Raw genomic sequence first — 16818 nt, forward strand, 5'->3', positions numbered from 1 at the left:
CCACCAAACCCCCATCACAAGCCACAAGCCACCAAACCCCAGGGGCACTTTTGGGGTGTCCAGCCCCCCCTGAACCCCCATTTTCTGCCCCCCCGGCCATGCAGAAGTCAGGGGGTCCCCCAAACATCCTGTGCTCCCCAAACCTCTCCCTGTGCACCCCTAAATCCCCATCACAAGCCATTGATGCACCTGGGGACCCCCAAACCTCCCACTCTCCCCCTTCCCCTTTGCCACCAAACCCCGGGGGGCACTTTTGGGGTGTCCAGCCCCCCCCGACCCCCCATTTTCCGCCCCCCCAGGCCATGCAGAAGTCGGGGCGGCCGCTCAAGTCGCTGAAGCAGCGGCTGAAGGGCAAGGAGGGGCGGGTGCGGGGCAACCTGATGGGCAAGCGCGTGGACTTCTCGGCCCGCACCGTCATCACCCCCGACCCCAACCTGGCCATCGACCAGGTGGGCGTCCCCCGCTCCATCGCCGCCAACATGACCTTCGCCGAGATCGTCACCCCCTTCAACATCGACAGGTATTTGGGGGGAAAAATGGCAATTTTGGGGTTCCTGGGGGCTTCTTTGGGGTGTCTATGGGGGGTTTTGGGGGGTTATTGGGGGATATTTGGGGGTTTTGGGGAGGGGGGATCTGGGCACGTCCCCCGCTCCATCGCCACCAACGTGACCTTCGCCGAGATCGTCACCCCCTTCAACATGGACAGGTATTTGGGGCGAAAAATGGCGATTTTGGGGGTGCTGGGGGGTCCTTTGGGGTGTCTATGGGGGTTATTAGGGGGTTTTGGGGGTTATTAGGGGGTTTTGGGGGGTTATGAGGGGGATACATGGGGAGTTTTGGGAAGGGGGATCTGGGCACATCCCCCGCTCCATCGCCACCAATGTGACCTTCGCCGAGATCGTCACCCCCTTCAACATGGACAGGTATTTGGGGCGAAAAATGATGATTTTGGGGGTGCTGGGGGGTCCTTTGGGGTGTCTATGGGCGTTATTAGGGGGTTTTGGGGGGTTATTAGGGGGTTTTGGGGGATTATTGGGGGATATTTGGGGGGTTTTGGGGAGGGGGGATCTGGGCACGTCCCCTGCTCCATCGTCACCAACATGACCTTCACCGAGATCGTCACCCCCTTCAACATGGACAGGTATTTGGGGTGAAAAATGGTGATTTTGGGGGTGCTGGGGGGTTCTCTGGGGTGTCTATGGGGGTTATTAGGGGGTTTATGGGGCTACAGGAGCTGGTGCCCTGGGGACACTTGGGGGACATTCAATGGGACATGAGGGACATTGAGGGGATTTGGGGGACACATGGGGTCCCCCAGGGTCACAGTGACCCCCTGATGTCCCCAGATGTCCCCAAACGTCCCCCCCAGGCTACAGTAGCTGGTGCATCAGGGGAACACCCAGTACCCTGGGGACACTTGGGGGACATTCAATGGGACTTGGGGGACATTGAGGGACACAGAGGGGCACCAAAGGGACTTGGGGGACACATGGGGTCCCCCAGGGTCCCAGTGACTCCATGATGTCCCCATGATGTCCCCATGATGTCCCCAAATGTTCCCCCCAGGCTACAGTAGCTGGTGCATCAGGGGAACACCCAGTACCCTGGGGACACATGGGGGGACTTGGGGGACATTCAATGGGACATGGGGGACATTGAGGGACACAGAGGGGACTTGGGGGACACGTGGGGTCCCAGTGACCCCCCCGGTGTCCCCAACTGTCCCCCCGGTGTCCCCAAAGGCTGCAGGAGCTGGTTCGCCGGGGGAACAGCCAGTACCCGGGGGCCAAATACATCATCAGGGACAACGGCGACCGCATCGACCTGCGCTTCCACCCCAAGCCCAGCGACCTGCACCTCCAGATCGGATACAAGGTGGGGGGACACCCCGAAAACCGCGGGGGACACCCCAAAATCCACGGGGGACACCCTGGAATCCAGGGGGGACACCCCGAAAACCACGGGGCTCAACCCCTTATTTTGGTGTCACAAGGACCTGAGGATTTGGGGCCAAATCTGGGGCTTTGGGGTCCCTAAAGGCCTCAAATATTTGGGCTCAATCCCTGGTTTTGGGGTCCCCAAAGGGCACAATAGTTTGGGGTGTCACCCCTGAGTTTTTGGGGCGTCACCCGTGAGTTTTTGGGTCCCCAAAAGCTTCATTTTGGGGGCTCAACCCCTTATTTTGGTGTCACAGGGACCTGAGGATTTGGGGCCAAATCCTGAGGTTTAGGGTCCCTGAAATCTGGGGGGTTTGGGGGTTCAGTCCCTGGTTTTGGGGTCCCCAAAGGGCCCCAATATTTTGGGGCGTCACCCCATAGTTTTTGGGGCATCACCCGTGACTTTTGGGGTCCCCAAAAGCTTCATTTGGGGGGTTCAACCCCTTATTTTGGTGTCACAAGGACCTGAGGATTTGGGGCCAAATCTGGGGCTTTGGGGTCCCTAAAGGCCTCAAATATTTGGGCTCAATCCCTGGTTTTGGGGTCCCCAAGGGCACAATAGTTTGGGGTGTCACCCGTGAGTGTTTGGGGCATCACCTGTGACTTTTGGGGTCCCCAAAAGCTTCATTTTGGGGGCTCAACCCCTTCTTTTGGTGTCACAGGGACCTGAGGATTTGGGGCCAAATCCTGGGGTTTAGGGTCCCTGAAATCTGGGTGGTTTGGGGGTTCAGTCCCTGGTTTTGGGGTCCCCAAAGGGCACAATATTTTGGGGCGTCACCCCATAGTTTTTAGGGTCCCCCCTGAGTTTTGGGGTCCCCAAAAGCTTCATTTTGGGGGCTCAACCCCTGATTTTGGTGTCACAAGGACCTGAGGATTTGGGGCCAAATCTGGGGCTTTGGGGTCCCTAAAGGCCTCAAATATTTGGGCTCAATCCCTGGTTTTGGGGTCCCCAAGGGCACAATAGTTTGGGGTGTCACCCCTGAGTGTTTGGGTCATCACCCTGAGTTTTGGGGGTCCCCAAAAGCATCATTTTGGGGTTCAACCCCTTCTTTTGGTGTCACAAGGACCTGAGGATTTGGGGCCAAATCCTGGGGTTTAGGGTCCCTGAAATCTGGGGGGTTTGGGGGTTCAGTCCCTGATTTTGGGGTCCCCAAAGGGCACAATATTTTGGGGCGTCACCCCATAGTTTTTAGGGTCCCCCCTGAGTTTTGGGGTCCCCAAAAACTTCATTTTGGGGGCTCAACCCCTGATTTTGGTGTCACAAGGACCAGAGAATTTGGGGACAAATCTGGGGCTTTGGGGTCCCTCAAATATTTGGGCTCAATCCCTGGTTTTGGGGTCCCCAAAGGGCACAATAGTTTGGGGTGTCACCCCTGAGTTTTTGGGTCATCACCCTGAGTTTTGGGGGTCCCCAAAAGCATCATTTTGGGGTTCAACCCCTTCTTTTGGTGTCACAGGGACCTGAGGATTTGGGGCCAAATCCTGGGGTTCAGGGTCCCTGAAATCTGGGGGGTTTGGGGGTTCAGTCCCTGGTTTTGGGGTCCCCAAAGGGCCCCAATATTTTGGGGCGTCACCCCATAGTTTTTGGGGCATCACCCGTGACTTTTGGGGTCCCCAAAAGCATCATTTTGGGGGCTCAACCCCTGATTTTGGTGTCACAAGGACCAGAGAATTTGGGGACAAATCTGGGGCTTTGGGGTCCCTAAAGGCCTCAAATATTTGGGCTCAATCCCTGGTTTTGGGGTCCCCAAAGGGCCCCAATAGTTTGGGGTGTCACCCCTGAGTGTTTGGGGCATCACCTGTGACTTTTGGGGTCCCCAAAAGCATCATTTTGGGGTTCAACCTCTTCTTTTGGTGTCACAAGGATCTGAGGATTTAGTGCCAAATACTTTGTTTCAGCGCCTCCCAAACGGTGCATTTTGGGGGGACCCCCCCTCATTTTGCTTGTTCCCCATTATCGGGGTGCCCCCCCCGTTTTGGGGGTGCGGGGTGACCCCAGCCCGTGTCCCCCCCTCCCCCAGGTGGAGCGGCACATGTGTGACGGGGACATCGTCATCTTCAACCGGCAGCCCACGCTGCACAAGATGTCCATGATGGGCCATCGCGTGCGCATCCTGCCCTGGTCCACCTTCCGCCTCAACCTCAGGTACCCCCACACTGCCCCCCGCACCCCCAAACTGCCCTTGGCACCCCAAAACTGCCCCCGGCTCCCCAAAGTTGTCCCTGTCACCATAAAGTGTCCCTGTCACTTTAAATGTCCTGCTGTAGGATCCCGGTGCCACCAGGTGGGCTGGTCCCTTTAAATCTGGCCAGATGGCCCCAGATCTGCCCCACGGCATGGGGGGGGACCCCAAGATTGTCCCCTGCACCCCAAAAGTGCCTCTGGCTCCCCAAAGTTGTCCCCGTCACCGTAAAGTGTTCCTGTCACTTTAAATGTCCCGCTGTAGGATCCCGGTGCCACCAGGTGGGCTGGTCCCTTTAAATCTGGCCAGATGGCCCCAGATCTGCCCCACGGCATGGGGGGGGACCCCAAGATTGTCCCCTGCACCCCAAAAGTGCCCCTGGCTCCCCAAAGTTGTCCCCGTCACCGTAAAGTGTCCCTGTCACTTTAAATGTCCCGCTGTAGGATCCTGGTGGCACCAGACGTGGTCTGGCCCTTTAAATCTGTCCCTGTGTCCCCAAACCTGCTCTGCCTATGTCCCCAAACTGCCCCCTATCACCCCAAACCTGCTCCCTATCACCCCAAGATTATTCCTTGTCACCCCATTCAAACTGTACCGCAGGGTCCTAGTGCCCCCAGCCCTGGGCAGGTCCCCAAACTGTCCCCTGTCACCCCAAACCTGCTCCCTGTCACCCCAAGATTGTCCCTGAGACCCCAAACTTGCTCTGCCACAGGGTCCTAGTGCCCCTGGTCCTGGGCAGGACCCCTTGGAGCTCCCCCTATGTCCCCAAACTGCCCCCTATCACCCCAAGATTATTCCTTGTCACCCAATTCAAACTGTACCGCAGGGTCCTAGTGCCCCCAGCCCTGGGCAGGACCCCTGGGAGCTCCCCCAATGTCCTCAAACTGTCCCCTGTCACCCCCAAACCTGCCCCATTGCTCCCCAAACCTGCTCTGCCGCAGGGTCCTAGTGCCCCCAGCCCTGGGCAGGTCCCCAAACTGTCCCCTATCACCCCAAAACCTGCCCCATTGCTCCCCAAACCTGCTCTGCCACAGGGTCCTAGTGCCCCTGGCCCTGGGCAGGACCCCTTGGAGCTCCCCCAATGTCCTCAAACTGTCCCCTATCACCCCCAAACCTGCCCCATTGCTCCCCAAACCTGCCCTGCCGCAGGGTCCTAGTGCCCCCAGCCCTGGGCAGGACCCCTTGGAGCTCCCCCTATGTCCCCAAACTGTCCCCTGTCACCCCAAACCTGCCCCATTGCTCCCCAAACCTGCTCTGCCACAGGGTCCTAGTGCCCCCAGCCCTGGGCAGCTCCCATGGAACCTTTTCCAATGACCCCGAACTGTCCCCTATCACCCCAAACCTGCTCCCTATCACCCCAAGATTGTCCCTTGTCACCCCATTCAAACTGTGCTGCAGGGTCCTAGTGCCCCCAGCCCTGGGCAGGTCCCCAAACCTGCTCCCTATCACCCCAAACCTGCTCCCTATCACCCCAAACCTGCTCCCTATCACCCCCAAACCTGCTCCCTATCACCCCCAAACCTGCTCCCTATCACCCCAAACCTGCTCCCTATCACCCCCAAACCTGCTCCCTATCACCCCCAAACCTGCTCCCTATCACCCCCAAACCTGCCCCATTGCTCCCCAAACCTGCCCTGCCGCAGGGTCCTAGTGCCCCCAGCCCTGGGCAGCTCCCATGGAACCTTTTCCAATGACCCCGAACTGTCCCCTATCACCCCAAAACCTGCTCCCTATCACCCCAAGACCTGCCCATTGCTCCCCAAACCTGCTCTGCCACAGGGTCCTAGTGCCCCCAGCCCTGGGCAGGTCCCCAAACTGTCCCCTATCACCCCAAAACCTGCCCCATTGCTCCCCAAACCTGCCCTGCCACAGGGTCCTAGTGCCCCCAGCCCTGGGCAGCTCCCATGGAACCTTTTCCAATGACCCCGAACTGTCCCCTATCACCCCAAACTGCCCCCTATCAGCCCCAAACCCACTCCCAATCACCCCCACCCGCTCCCCGCAGCGTCACCACCCCCTACAACGCCGACTTTGACGGGGACGAGATGAACCTGCACCTGCCCCATTGCTCCCCAAACCTGCCCCATTGCTCCCCAAACCTGCCCCATTGCTCCCCAAACCTGCCCTGCCGCAGGGTCCTAGTGCCCCCAGGCCTGGGCAGGACCCCTGGGAGCTCCCCCAATGTCCTCAAACTGCCCCCTATCACCCCAAACCTGCCCCATTGCTCCCCAAACCGGCTCTGTCGCAGGGTCCTAGTGCCCCCGGCCCTGGGCAGGACCCCTTGGAGCTCCCCCAATGTCCCCAAACTGTCCCCTGTCACCCCCAAACCTGCCCCATTGCTCCCCAGACCTGCTCTGCCGCAGGGTCCTAGTGCCCCCAGCCCTGGGCAGCTCCCATGGAACCTTTTCCAATGACCCCGAACTGTCCCCTATCACCCCAAAACCTGCTCCCTATCACCCCAAGACCTGCCCATTGCTCCCCAAACCTGCTCTGCCGCAGGGTCCTAGAGCCCCCAGCCCTGGGCAGGACCCCTTGAAGCTTCTCCAATGACCTCGAGCTGCCTCCTATCACCCCGAACTGCCCCCTATCACCCCCAAACCCACTCCCAATCACCCCCACCCGCTCCCCGCAGCGTCACCACCCCCTACAACGCCGACTTCGACGGGGACGAGATGAACCTGCACCTGCCGCAGTCGCTGGAGACGCGCGCCGAGATCCAGGAGCTGGCGATGGTGCCGCGCATGATCGTCACCCCCCAGTCCAACCGGCCCGTCATGGGCATCGTGCAGGACACGCTCACCGCCGTGCGCAAGTTCACCAAGCGCGACGTCTTCCTCGAGCGGGTGCGCACCCCCACCTTTTGGGGCCGAACCCCGACATTTCGGGGACCAACCCCGCGATTTCGGGGCCAAAACCCGCAATTTTGGGCTTGTTCTGGGCTCTCTTTGCAGCTTAGGAGGGGTTTTTGGGGGGTTTCCAGAGCCGTTTGCCCCATCGCCACCCCCTTGTGAAGGTGTTTTGGGGTGTCCCCGTTTTGGGGTGCACTGGGGGGGTGTCCCCATTTTGGGGGGCACTGAGGGGGTCAGTTTTGGGGTCTCAGGAGGGGTTTGGGGGCTGTTTCTGGACTATTTTAGGGCATTTCTAGACCATTTTTAGGCCATTTCTGGACCGTTTGGGTCTATTTCTGGACCGTTTGGGTCTGTTTCTGGGGCGTTTTGGGCCGTTTCTGGGGCGTTTTAGGCCATTTCTGTCTTGTTTTGGGCCGTTTCTGTCCCGTTTTGGGCCATTTCTGGACCGTTTGGGTCTGTTTCTGGGGCGTTTTAGGCCATTTCTGTCCCGTTTTGGGCCGTTTCTGTCCCGTTTTGGGCCATTTCTGGACCGTTTGGGGCCGTTTCTGGGGCGTTTTAGGCCATTTCTGGACCGTTTGGGGCCATTTCTGGACCGTTTTGGGCCGTTTTGGGGGCGTTTCCCGGCCCATTTCCCCCCGCGCTCAGCTGTTTCGGGGTCCCCCCATTCCGGGGCGCCCCGGGGGGGTGTCCCCCCATTTCGGGGTGACTGAGGGGTGTCCCTCCCAGGGGGAGGTGATGAACCTGCTGATGTTCCTGTCCACGTGGGACGGGAAGGTGCCCCAACCCGCCATCCTGAAGCCGCGGCCGCTCTGGACCGGGAAGCAAATCTTCTCGCTCATCATCCCCGGGCACATCAACTGCATCCGCACCCACAGCACCCACCCCGACGACGAGGACAGCGGCCCCTACAAGCACATCTCCCCCGGCGACACCAAGGTGGGGGCCTGGGGGGCGTTTTGGGGGTCCTGGGGGGCATTTTGGGGGTCCTGGAGGGGGTTTGGGGGGGTCTTGGGGGGGGTTGGGGGTTCTAGGGGGGTTTGGACACCCCAATGATGAGGATAATGGTCTCTATAGACACATCTTGACTGGGGACACCAAGGTGGGGACAGGGGGGTTTGGGGGGCTATGGGGGGTTTGGGGGTTCAGAGATGATCTAAGGGGTTTCTGGGATGTCCATGGAGATTCTTGGGGTGTCCATGGAGATTCTTGGGGTGTCCTATGTGATTATTAGGGTGTCAATGGAGATTCTTGGGGTGTCCCATGCAGTTATTGGGGTGTCCTGGGTGATTCTTGGGGTGTCTATGGCCATTCCTGGGTTGTTCTGGGCAATACTTGGGGTGTCCCAGGAGATTTTTGGGGTGTCCATGGAGATTATTGGGGCATCCCAGGCGATTCTTGGGGTGTCCTCGGTGATTCTTGGGTTGTCCTGGGTGATGTTTGGGGTGTCCATGGAGATTCTTGGGGTGTCCCATACAATTATTGGGGCATCCCAGGCGATTCTTGGGGTGTCCATGGAGATTATTGGGGTGTCCCATTCAATTATTGGGGCATCCCAGGCGATTCTTGGGGTGTCCATGGAGATTCTTGGGGTGTCCCATACAATTATTGGGGCATCCCAGGCGATTATTGGGGTGTCCATGGAGATTCTTGGGGTGTCCCATACAATTATTGGGGCATCCCAGGCGATTATTGGGGTGTCCATGGAGATTCTTGGGGTGTCCCATACAATTATTGGGGTATCCCAGGCGATTCTTGGGGTGTCCATGGAGATTCTTGGGGTGTCCCATTCAATTATTGGGGTGTCCCATTCAATTATTGGGGTGTCCTGGGTGATTCTTGGGGTGTCCATGGAGATTCTTGGGGTGTCCCATTCAATTATTGGGGTGTCCTGGGTGATTCTTGGGGTGTCCATGGAGATTCTTGGGGTGTCCCATTCAATTATTGGGGTGTCCTGGGTGATTCTTGGGGTGTCCATGGAGATTATTGGGGTGTCCCATTCAATTATTGGGGTGTCCCGGGTGATTCTTGGGGTGTCCATGGAGATTATTGGGGTGTCCCATTCAATTATTGGGGTGTCCCATTCAATTATTGGGGTGTCCATGGAGATTCTTGGGGTGTCCATGGAGATTCTTGGGGTGTCCATGGAGGTTCTTGGGGTGTCCATGGCCACTCCTGGGTTGTTCTGGGTGACTCTTGGGCCATCCTGGGCAATTCCTGGGTCATCCCATGCGATTTTTGGGGTGCTGACCCCCATTTTTGGGGTGCTGACCCCCATTTTCGGGGTGCTGACCCCCCGTTTTCGGGGTGCAGGTGGTGGTGGAGAACGGGGAGCTGATCATGGGCATCCTGTGCAAGAAGTCGCTGGGCACGTCGGCCGGGTCGCTGGTGCACATCTCCTACCTGGAGATGGGCCACGACACCACCCGCCTGTTCTACAGCAACATCCAGACCGTCATCAACAACTGGCTGCTCATCGAGGGTACGCCCCGAAACGGGGGGGGGACACCCCAAAAATGGGGCTCGGGGGGATGGGGAACCCCCCGGGGTCGTCTGTGGAACCCCCCGGGGTCATCTATGGAACCCTCTGAGATGCCCAACGTGGTGGGACTGGGGTGCCCATGATGGTCTTGTGGTCACTTCTTGGGGACACAAGGGTTGAACCCCCTTTTTTGGGGACACAAGGGTTGATCCCCCTTTTTTGGGGACCCCAGTGACCATAAATGGGGTTCAGGGGGTCTATGGAACCCCCCGGGGTCATCTATGGAACCCCCTGAGATCATCTATGGAACCCTCTGGGATCCCCAATGTGGTGGGACTGGGGTGCCCATGATGGTCTTGGGGGCACAAGGGCTTGAACCCCCTTTTTTGGGGACCCAACTGACCAGAAATGGGGTTCAGGGGGTCTGGGGAACCCTCCGAGATCATCTGTGGAACCCTCTAAGATCCCCAATGTGGTGGGACTGGGCTGTCCATTATGGTCTTGGGGTCGCTTCTTGGGGACACAAGGCTTGAACCCCCTTTTTTGGGGACCCCGGTGGTAATGGACTCCATGTGAGGACCAAAAATGGGGTTCAGGGGGTCTGGGGAACCCCCCGGGGTTATCTATGGAACCCCCTGAGATCATCTGTGGAACCCTCTGAGATGCCCAATGTGGTGGGACTGGGGTGTCCATGATGGTCTTGGGGTCACAAGGGGTACAAGGGCCTGAACCCCTTTTTTGGGGACCCAAGTGACCAGAAATGGGGTTCAGGGGGTCTATGGAACCCCCTGAGATCATCTATGGACCCCCCTGGGATCCTCAATGTGGTGGGACTGGGGTGCCCATGATGGTCTTGGGGTCACTTCTTGGGGACACAAGGGTTGAACCCCCTTTTTTGGGGACCCCAGTGACCATAAATGGGGTTCAGGGGGTCTATGGAACCCCCTGAGATCATCTATGGAACCCTCTGAGATCCCCAATGTGGTGGGAATGGGGTGCCCATGGAGCTCTTGGGCACACTTCTTGGGGACAATGGGGACACAAGGGCTTGAACCCCTTTTTTGGGGGGCCCCAATGACCAAAAATGGGGTTCAGGGGGTCTGGGGAACCCCCTGAGGTCATCTTGGGGGGCTGTGACCCACCTGGGGGCCAGAAATGGGGTTCCTGGTATCTATGGAACCCCCTGAGATCCCCAACGTGGTGGGACTGGGGTGCCCATGGAGCTCTTGGGGACACAAGGGCTTGAACCCCCTTTTTTGGGGACCCCAGGTGTCTTGTGGGGGGGCAGATGGGTGCTGGGGGTCCCCCCGATGTGGGGGTCCCCCCGATGTGGGGGTCACCCCGCTGTGGTCCCCCCAGGTCACACCATCGGCATCGGTGACTCCATCGCCGACGCCAAGACCTACCAGGACATCCAGAACACCATCAAGAAGGCCAAGCAGGACGTCATCGAGGTCACTTTGGGGGGGTCCCCAACTTTTGGGGGGGTCCCCAACTTTTGGGGAGGCTCCCCAGGCTTTGGAGAGGGGTCTCCAAGCTTTTGAGGGGGTCTCCAGGCTTTTGGGGGGCTCCCCAAGCTTCTGATGGGTCCTCAACCTTTTGGGGGTGTCTCCAAGCTTTATGGGGTCCCCAAACTTTGGGGGGATCCCCCAACCTTTTGGGGGGGGGGTTCCAAGCTTTTGGGTGTCCCCAAGCTTTTAGGGGATCCCCAGGCTTTTTGGGGGGTCCCCAAACTTTGGGGGGAGGGTCCGCAGGCTTTGAGGGTGTCCCCAGTCTTTTGGGGGGGTCCCCAGGCTTTGAGGGTGTACCCAAACTTTGGGGGGGGTCCCCACATTTTGGGGTGCTCCCCAAACTTTGGGGTGGGTCCCCACGTTTTTGGGGTGTCTCCAAACTTTGGGGGGGTCACCCCATTTTGGGGTGTCCCCAAACTTTGGGGGGGTAACCACATTTTTGGGGTGCTCCCCAAACTTGGGGGGGGTCCCCACATTTTTGGGGTGCTCCCCAAACTTTGGGGGAGTCCCCACATTTTTGGGGTGCTCCCCAAACTTTGGGGGGAGGGTCCCCAGTCTTTTAGGGTGTCCCCAGTCTTTTGGGGGGGTCCCCAGGCTTTGGGGGTGTCCCCAAACTTTGGGGGGGTCCCCACATTTTTTGGGGTGTCCCCAAGCTTTGGGGTGTCCCCAAACTTTGGGGGGGTCCCCACATTTTTGGGGTGCTCCCCAAACATTCCTCCATTGGCCCTTCCCCCCATTGGCCGTTCCCCCCATTGTCCTCTCCCCCCATTGGCCATTCCCCCCATTGTCCTCTCCCCCCATGGTCCTCTCCGGCTGTTCCTGAGCCGTTCCCATTGTATTCGAGGGGTACCCCCGGGGTGTTTTTGGGGTGACGGTGTTTCGGGGGGCCCGCAGGTGATCGAGAAGGCCCACAACAACGAGCTGGAGCCCACGCCGGGGAACACGCTGCGCCAGACCTTCGAGAACCAGGTCAACCGCATCCTCAACGACGCGCGCGACAAGACCGGCTCCTCCGCACAGAAGTCGCTCTCCGAGTACAACAACTTCAAGTCCATGGTCGTCTCGGGGGCCAAGGGCTCCAAGATCAACATCTCCCAGGTCTTTGGGGGCTCCACGAGGTCTTTGGGGGCTCCACGAGGTCTTTGGGGGCTCCACGAGGTCTTGGGGAGCTCTATGGGCTCTTGGTGGCTCCACAGGGTCTTGGAAGGGTCAATGGGCTCCATAGGGTCTTGGGGGCTCCATAGGGTCTTGGGGGTTCGTGGAGGACTCCATAGGCTCTTGGGGGGCTCCACAGGATCTTGGGGGGTCTTTGGGGGCTCCACATGCTCTTAGGAGGCTCCATGGGGTCTTGGGGAGCTCTGTTGGCTCCATGGGCTCTTGGGGGGTCTTGGAGGGCACCATAGGATCTTGGGGGGCTCCATGGCATCTTGGGGGCTCCATGGGCTCTTGGGGGGCTCCATAGGGTCTTGGGAGCTCCATGGGCTCTTGGGGGGTTCCATAGGATCCTGGGGGGTCTTGGAGGGCTCCATAGGGTCTTTGGAGGCTCCATGAGGTCTTTGGGGGCTCCATGGGGTCTTGGGGAGCTCTATGGGCTCTTGGGGGCTCCACAGGGTCTTGGATGGGTCAATGGGCTCCATGGGCTCTTGGGGGGTCTTGGGGGGTTCCATGGTATCTTGGGGGATTCATAGGATCTTGGGGGGTCTTGGAGGGCACCATAGGGTCTTGGGGGCTCCATGGCATCTTGGGGGCTCCATAGGGTCTTGGGAGTTCTATGGGCTCTTGGGGGGCTCCATAGGATCTTGGGGGGTCTTGGAAGGCTCCATAGGGTCTTTGGGGACTCCATGGGGTCTTGGGGAGCTCTATGGGCTCTTGGGGGCTCCACAGGGTCTTGGAGGGGTCAGTGGGCTCCATGGGATCTTGGGGGGTCTTGGAGGGCTCCATAGGGTCTTTGGGGGCTCCATAGGGTCTTGGGGGCTCCATGAGGTTTTGGGGGGGGTGTTCCCGTTGTTCCCCCACCCACAACTGGTCACCATGATGTTCCACCATGACCTTGACCTTCACATTGACTGTTTCCTGCCTCCCCTGGGAACATTCCAGAAGGACTTTATTGACTGTTATGGGGTCTGGGGGTGGTGATGTCCCCACTCCCCCCACATTGTCCACCCATGACTGATCACCATGATGTTCCACCATGACCTTGGCCTTCACGTTGACCATCTCCCACCTCCCCTGGGGCCATTCCCCAAGCACTTTAATGACCGTTATGGGGTCTGGGGCTGCCAATGTCCCCACTCACCCCACATTGTCCCCCAATGACATTGTCTGTCCACCCATGACTGGTCACCATGATGTTCCACCATGACCTTGACCTTCACATTGACCATCTCCCACGTCCCATGGGAACATTCCAGAAGGACTTTAATGACCGTTATGGGGTCTGGGGGCGCCGGCGCCCCCCGCCCCGCTCACGGCGCCCCCCGCGTGTCCCCCCCAGGTGATCGCGGTGGTGGGGCAGCAGAACGTGGAGGGCAAGCGCATCCCGTTCGGGTTCAAGCACCGCACGCTGCCGCACTTCATCAAGGACGACTACGGCCCCGAGAGTCGCGGCTTCGTGGAGAACTCCTACCTGGCCGGCCTCACGCCCACCGAGTTCTTCTTCCACGCCATGGGGGGGCGCGAGGGGCTCATCGACACGGCTGTCAAGACCGCCGAGACCGGTCAGCGCCCTTCATGAGACCCCAGACCCATATACTGCCCCATGGAGACCCCAGAGCCACGTTGTGTCCCATGGAGACCCCAGAGCCACATCATGATCCATGGAGACCCCAGAGCCACGTTGTGTCCCATGGAGACCCCAGAGCCATGTCCCGCCCCACAGAGACCCCAGAGCCACATCCTGCCCCATGGAGACCCCAGAGCCACATCGTGACCCATGGAGACCCCAGACCCACATCCCGCCCCATGGAGACCCCAGAGCCACGTTGTGTCCTGGGGAGACCCCAGACCCACATTGTTTCCCATGGAGACCCCAGAGCCACATTGTGTCCCATGGAGACCCCAGACCCACGTCCCGCCCCACGGAGACTCCAGAGCCACGTCCCACCCCCACATCCCACCCCAGATGTCTCCAGGACCCCCAAACCCCCCATGTCCCCCCATATCCCCATGTCCCCAGGGTCCATCTAGTGCCCCCACGTCCCCGTGTGTGTCCCCATGTCCCCAGGGTCCATCCAGCGCCCCCATGTCCCCATGTCTGTCCCCAGGGTCCATCCAGCGCCCCCATGTCCCCATGTGTGTCCCCACGTCCCCAGGGTCCATCCAGCGCCCCCATGTCCCCATGTGTGTCCCCACGTCCCCAGGGTCCATCCAGCGCCCCCATGTCCCCATGTGTGTCCCCATGTCCCCAGGGTCCATCCAGCGCCCCCACGTCCCCGTGTGTGTCCCTATGTCCCCAGGGTCCATCCAGTGCCCCCACGTCCCCATGTCTGTCCCCATGTCCCCAGGGTCCATCCAGCGCCCCCATGTCCCCATGTGTGTCCCCATGTCCCCAGGGTCCATCCAGCGCCCCCATGTCCCCATGTGTGTCCCCATGTCCCCAGGGTCCATCCAGCGCCCCCATGTCCCCATGTGTGTCCCCATGTCCCCAGGGTCCATCCAGCGCCCCCACGTCCCCATGTCTGTCCCCATGTCCCCAGGGTCCATCCAGCGCCCCCATGTCCCCCCATGTCCCCAGGGTCCATCCAGCACCCTCATGTCCCCCCATGTCCCCCCATGTCCCCAGGGTCCACCCAGCGCCCCCATGTCCCCCCATGTCCCCATGTCCCCAGGGTCCATCCAGCGCCCCCATGTCCCATGTCCCCAGGGTCCACCCAGCGCCCCCATGTCCCCATGTGTGTCCCCATGTCCCCATGTGTGTCCCCATGTCCCCAGGGTCCACCCAGCGCCCCCATGTCCCCATGTGTGTCCCCAGGGTACATCCAGCGGCGGCTGATCAAGTCGATGGAGTCGGTGATGGTGAAGTACGACGCCACGGTGCGCAACTCCATCAACCAGGTGGTGCAGCTGCGCTACGGCGAGGACGGGCTGGCGGGCGAGAGCGTGGAGTTCCAGAACCTGGCCACGCTCAAGCCCTCCAACAAGGCCTTCGAGAAGAAGTGAGGACCCACGGCAACGGGGGGGCCCAGGGGCACCACGGTGGTTCTTCAAGGGCTTGGAAGCGTTTGGGGGTCACCAAGGTGGTTCTTCTAAGGGTTGGATCCATCTGGGGGTCACCAAGGTGGTTCTTCTAAGGGTTGGACCCATCTTGGGGTCACCACGTTGGACCCATCTTGGGGTCACCACGTTGGTTCTTCTAAGGGTTGGACCCATCTAAGGGTTGGACCCATCTTGGGGTCACCAAGGTGGTTCTTCTAAGGGTTGGACCCATCTTGGGGTCACCAAGTCGGTTCTTCAAGGGGTTGGACCCACCTCAGGGTCTCCAAGTTGGACCCATCTTGGGGTCACCACGTTGGTGCTTCTAAGGGTTGGATCCGTCTTGGGGTCACCAAGTTGGTTCTTCAAGGGGTTGGATCCATTTTGGGGTCACCAAGGTGGTTCTTCTAAGGGTTGGAACCATCTCAGGGTCACCAAGTTGGTTCTTCTAAGGGTTGGACCCATTTTGGGGTCACCACGTTGGTTCTTCTAAGGGTTGGACCCATCTTGGGGTCACCAAGTCGGTTCTTCAAGGGGTTGGACCCACCTCAGGGTCTCCAAGTTGGACCCATCTTGGGGTCACCACGTTGGTGCTTCTAAGGGTTGGATCCGTCTTGGGGTCACCAAGTTGGTTCTTCAAGGGGTTGGATCCATTTTGGGGTCACCAAGGTGGTTCTTCTAAGGGTTGGAACCATCTCAGGGTCACCAAGTTGGTTCTTCTAAGGGTTGGACCCATTTTGGGGTCACCACGTTGGTTCTTCTAAGGTTTGGACCCATCTTGGGGTCACCAAGGTGGTTCTTCCAACACTTGGACCCATCTTGGGGTCCCCAAGTTTATTCTTTAGGGGATTGGACCCATCTAAAGGTTGGACCCATCTTGGGGTCACCAAGTTGGTTCTTCCAAAGGTTGGAAGCATTTTGGGGTCACCAAGTTGGTTCTTCAAGGGGTTGGATCCGTCTTGGGGTCACCAAGTTGGTTCTTCTAAGGGGTTGGACCCATCTAAGGGGTTGGACCCATCTTGGGGTCACCACATTGTTTTTTCTAAGGGTTGGACCCATCTTGGGGTCACCAAGTTGGTTCTTCTAAGGGTTGGAACCATCTTGGAGTCTCCTCCAGGTTGGACCCATCTTGGGGTCTCCAAGGTGGTTCTTCTAAGGGTTGGAAGAGTTTTGGGGTCCCCAAGTTGGTTCTTCAAAGGGTTGGACCCATCTTGGGGTCACCACATTGGTTCTTCTAAGGGTTTCCAACTCCGCATCCCCCCCAATGTCCCCCCCATGTCCCCAGGTTCAAGTTCAACTACAGCAACGAGTGGATGCTGCAGGAGGAGCTGGTGCGGGGTGGTTTCCAGCTCCGTGTCCCCTCCAATGTCCCCCATATCCCTCCAGTGTCCCCCAATGGAGTCCCCAATGTCCTCCAATGATGTCCCCCCGTGTCCCCAATGTCCCCAGGTTCAAGTTTGACTACAGCAACGAGCGGGCGCTGCGGCGGACGCTGCAGGAGGAGCTGGTGAAGGACGTGCTGTCCAACGCCCACATCCAGAACGAGCTGGAGCGCGAGTTCGAGCGCATGCGCGAGGACCGCGAGGTGCTCCGGGTCATCTTCCCCACCGGGGACAGCAAGGTGACCCCAAAACACCCCCGGGACACCCCAAAAACCACCTGGGACAC

The 16818-nt window shown here is 59.4% G+C and overlaps 1 protein-coding gene across 1 annotated transcript in view; it reads left to right on the forward strand.

Moving 5' to 3' along the window:
* LOC309452014 (DNA-directed RNA polymerase II subunit RPB1-like) overlaps nucleotides 1-16818 on the forward strand; it is a 43525-nt gene that overhangs the window by 10600 nt on the left and 16107 nt on the right. Inside the window, 11 exon segments of the mRNA XM_082076697.1 lie at nucleotides 300-520; nucleotides 1743-1875; nucleotides 3959-4083; nucleotides 6753-6963; nucleotides 7696-7905; nucleotides 9280-9448; nucleotides 10808-10902; nucleotides 11854-12057; nucleotides 13454-13676; nucleotides 14930-15113; nucleotides 16600-16771. Of these exon segments, the coding sequence (XP_081932823.1) occupies nucleotides 300-520; nucleotides 1743-1875; nucleotides 3959-4083; nucleotides 6753-6963; nucleotides 7696-7905; nucleotides 9280-9448; nucleotides 10808-10902; nucleotides 11854-12057; nucleotides 13454-13676; nucleotides 14930-15113; nucleotides 16600-16771 (1947 nt within the window).

This window comes from Streptopelia decaocto (assembly GCF_964273445.1).
Source record: "Streptopelia decaocto genome assembly, contig: HAP1_SCAFFOLD_260, whole genome shotgun sequence".
Classification (NCBI taxonomy): domain Eukaryota; kingdom Metazoa; phylum Chordata; class Aves; order Columbiformes; family Columbidae; genus Streptopelia; species Streptopelia decaocto.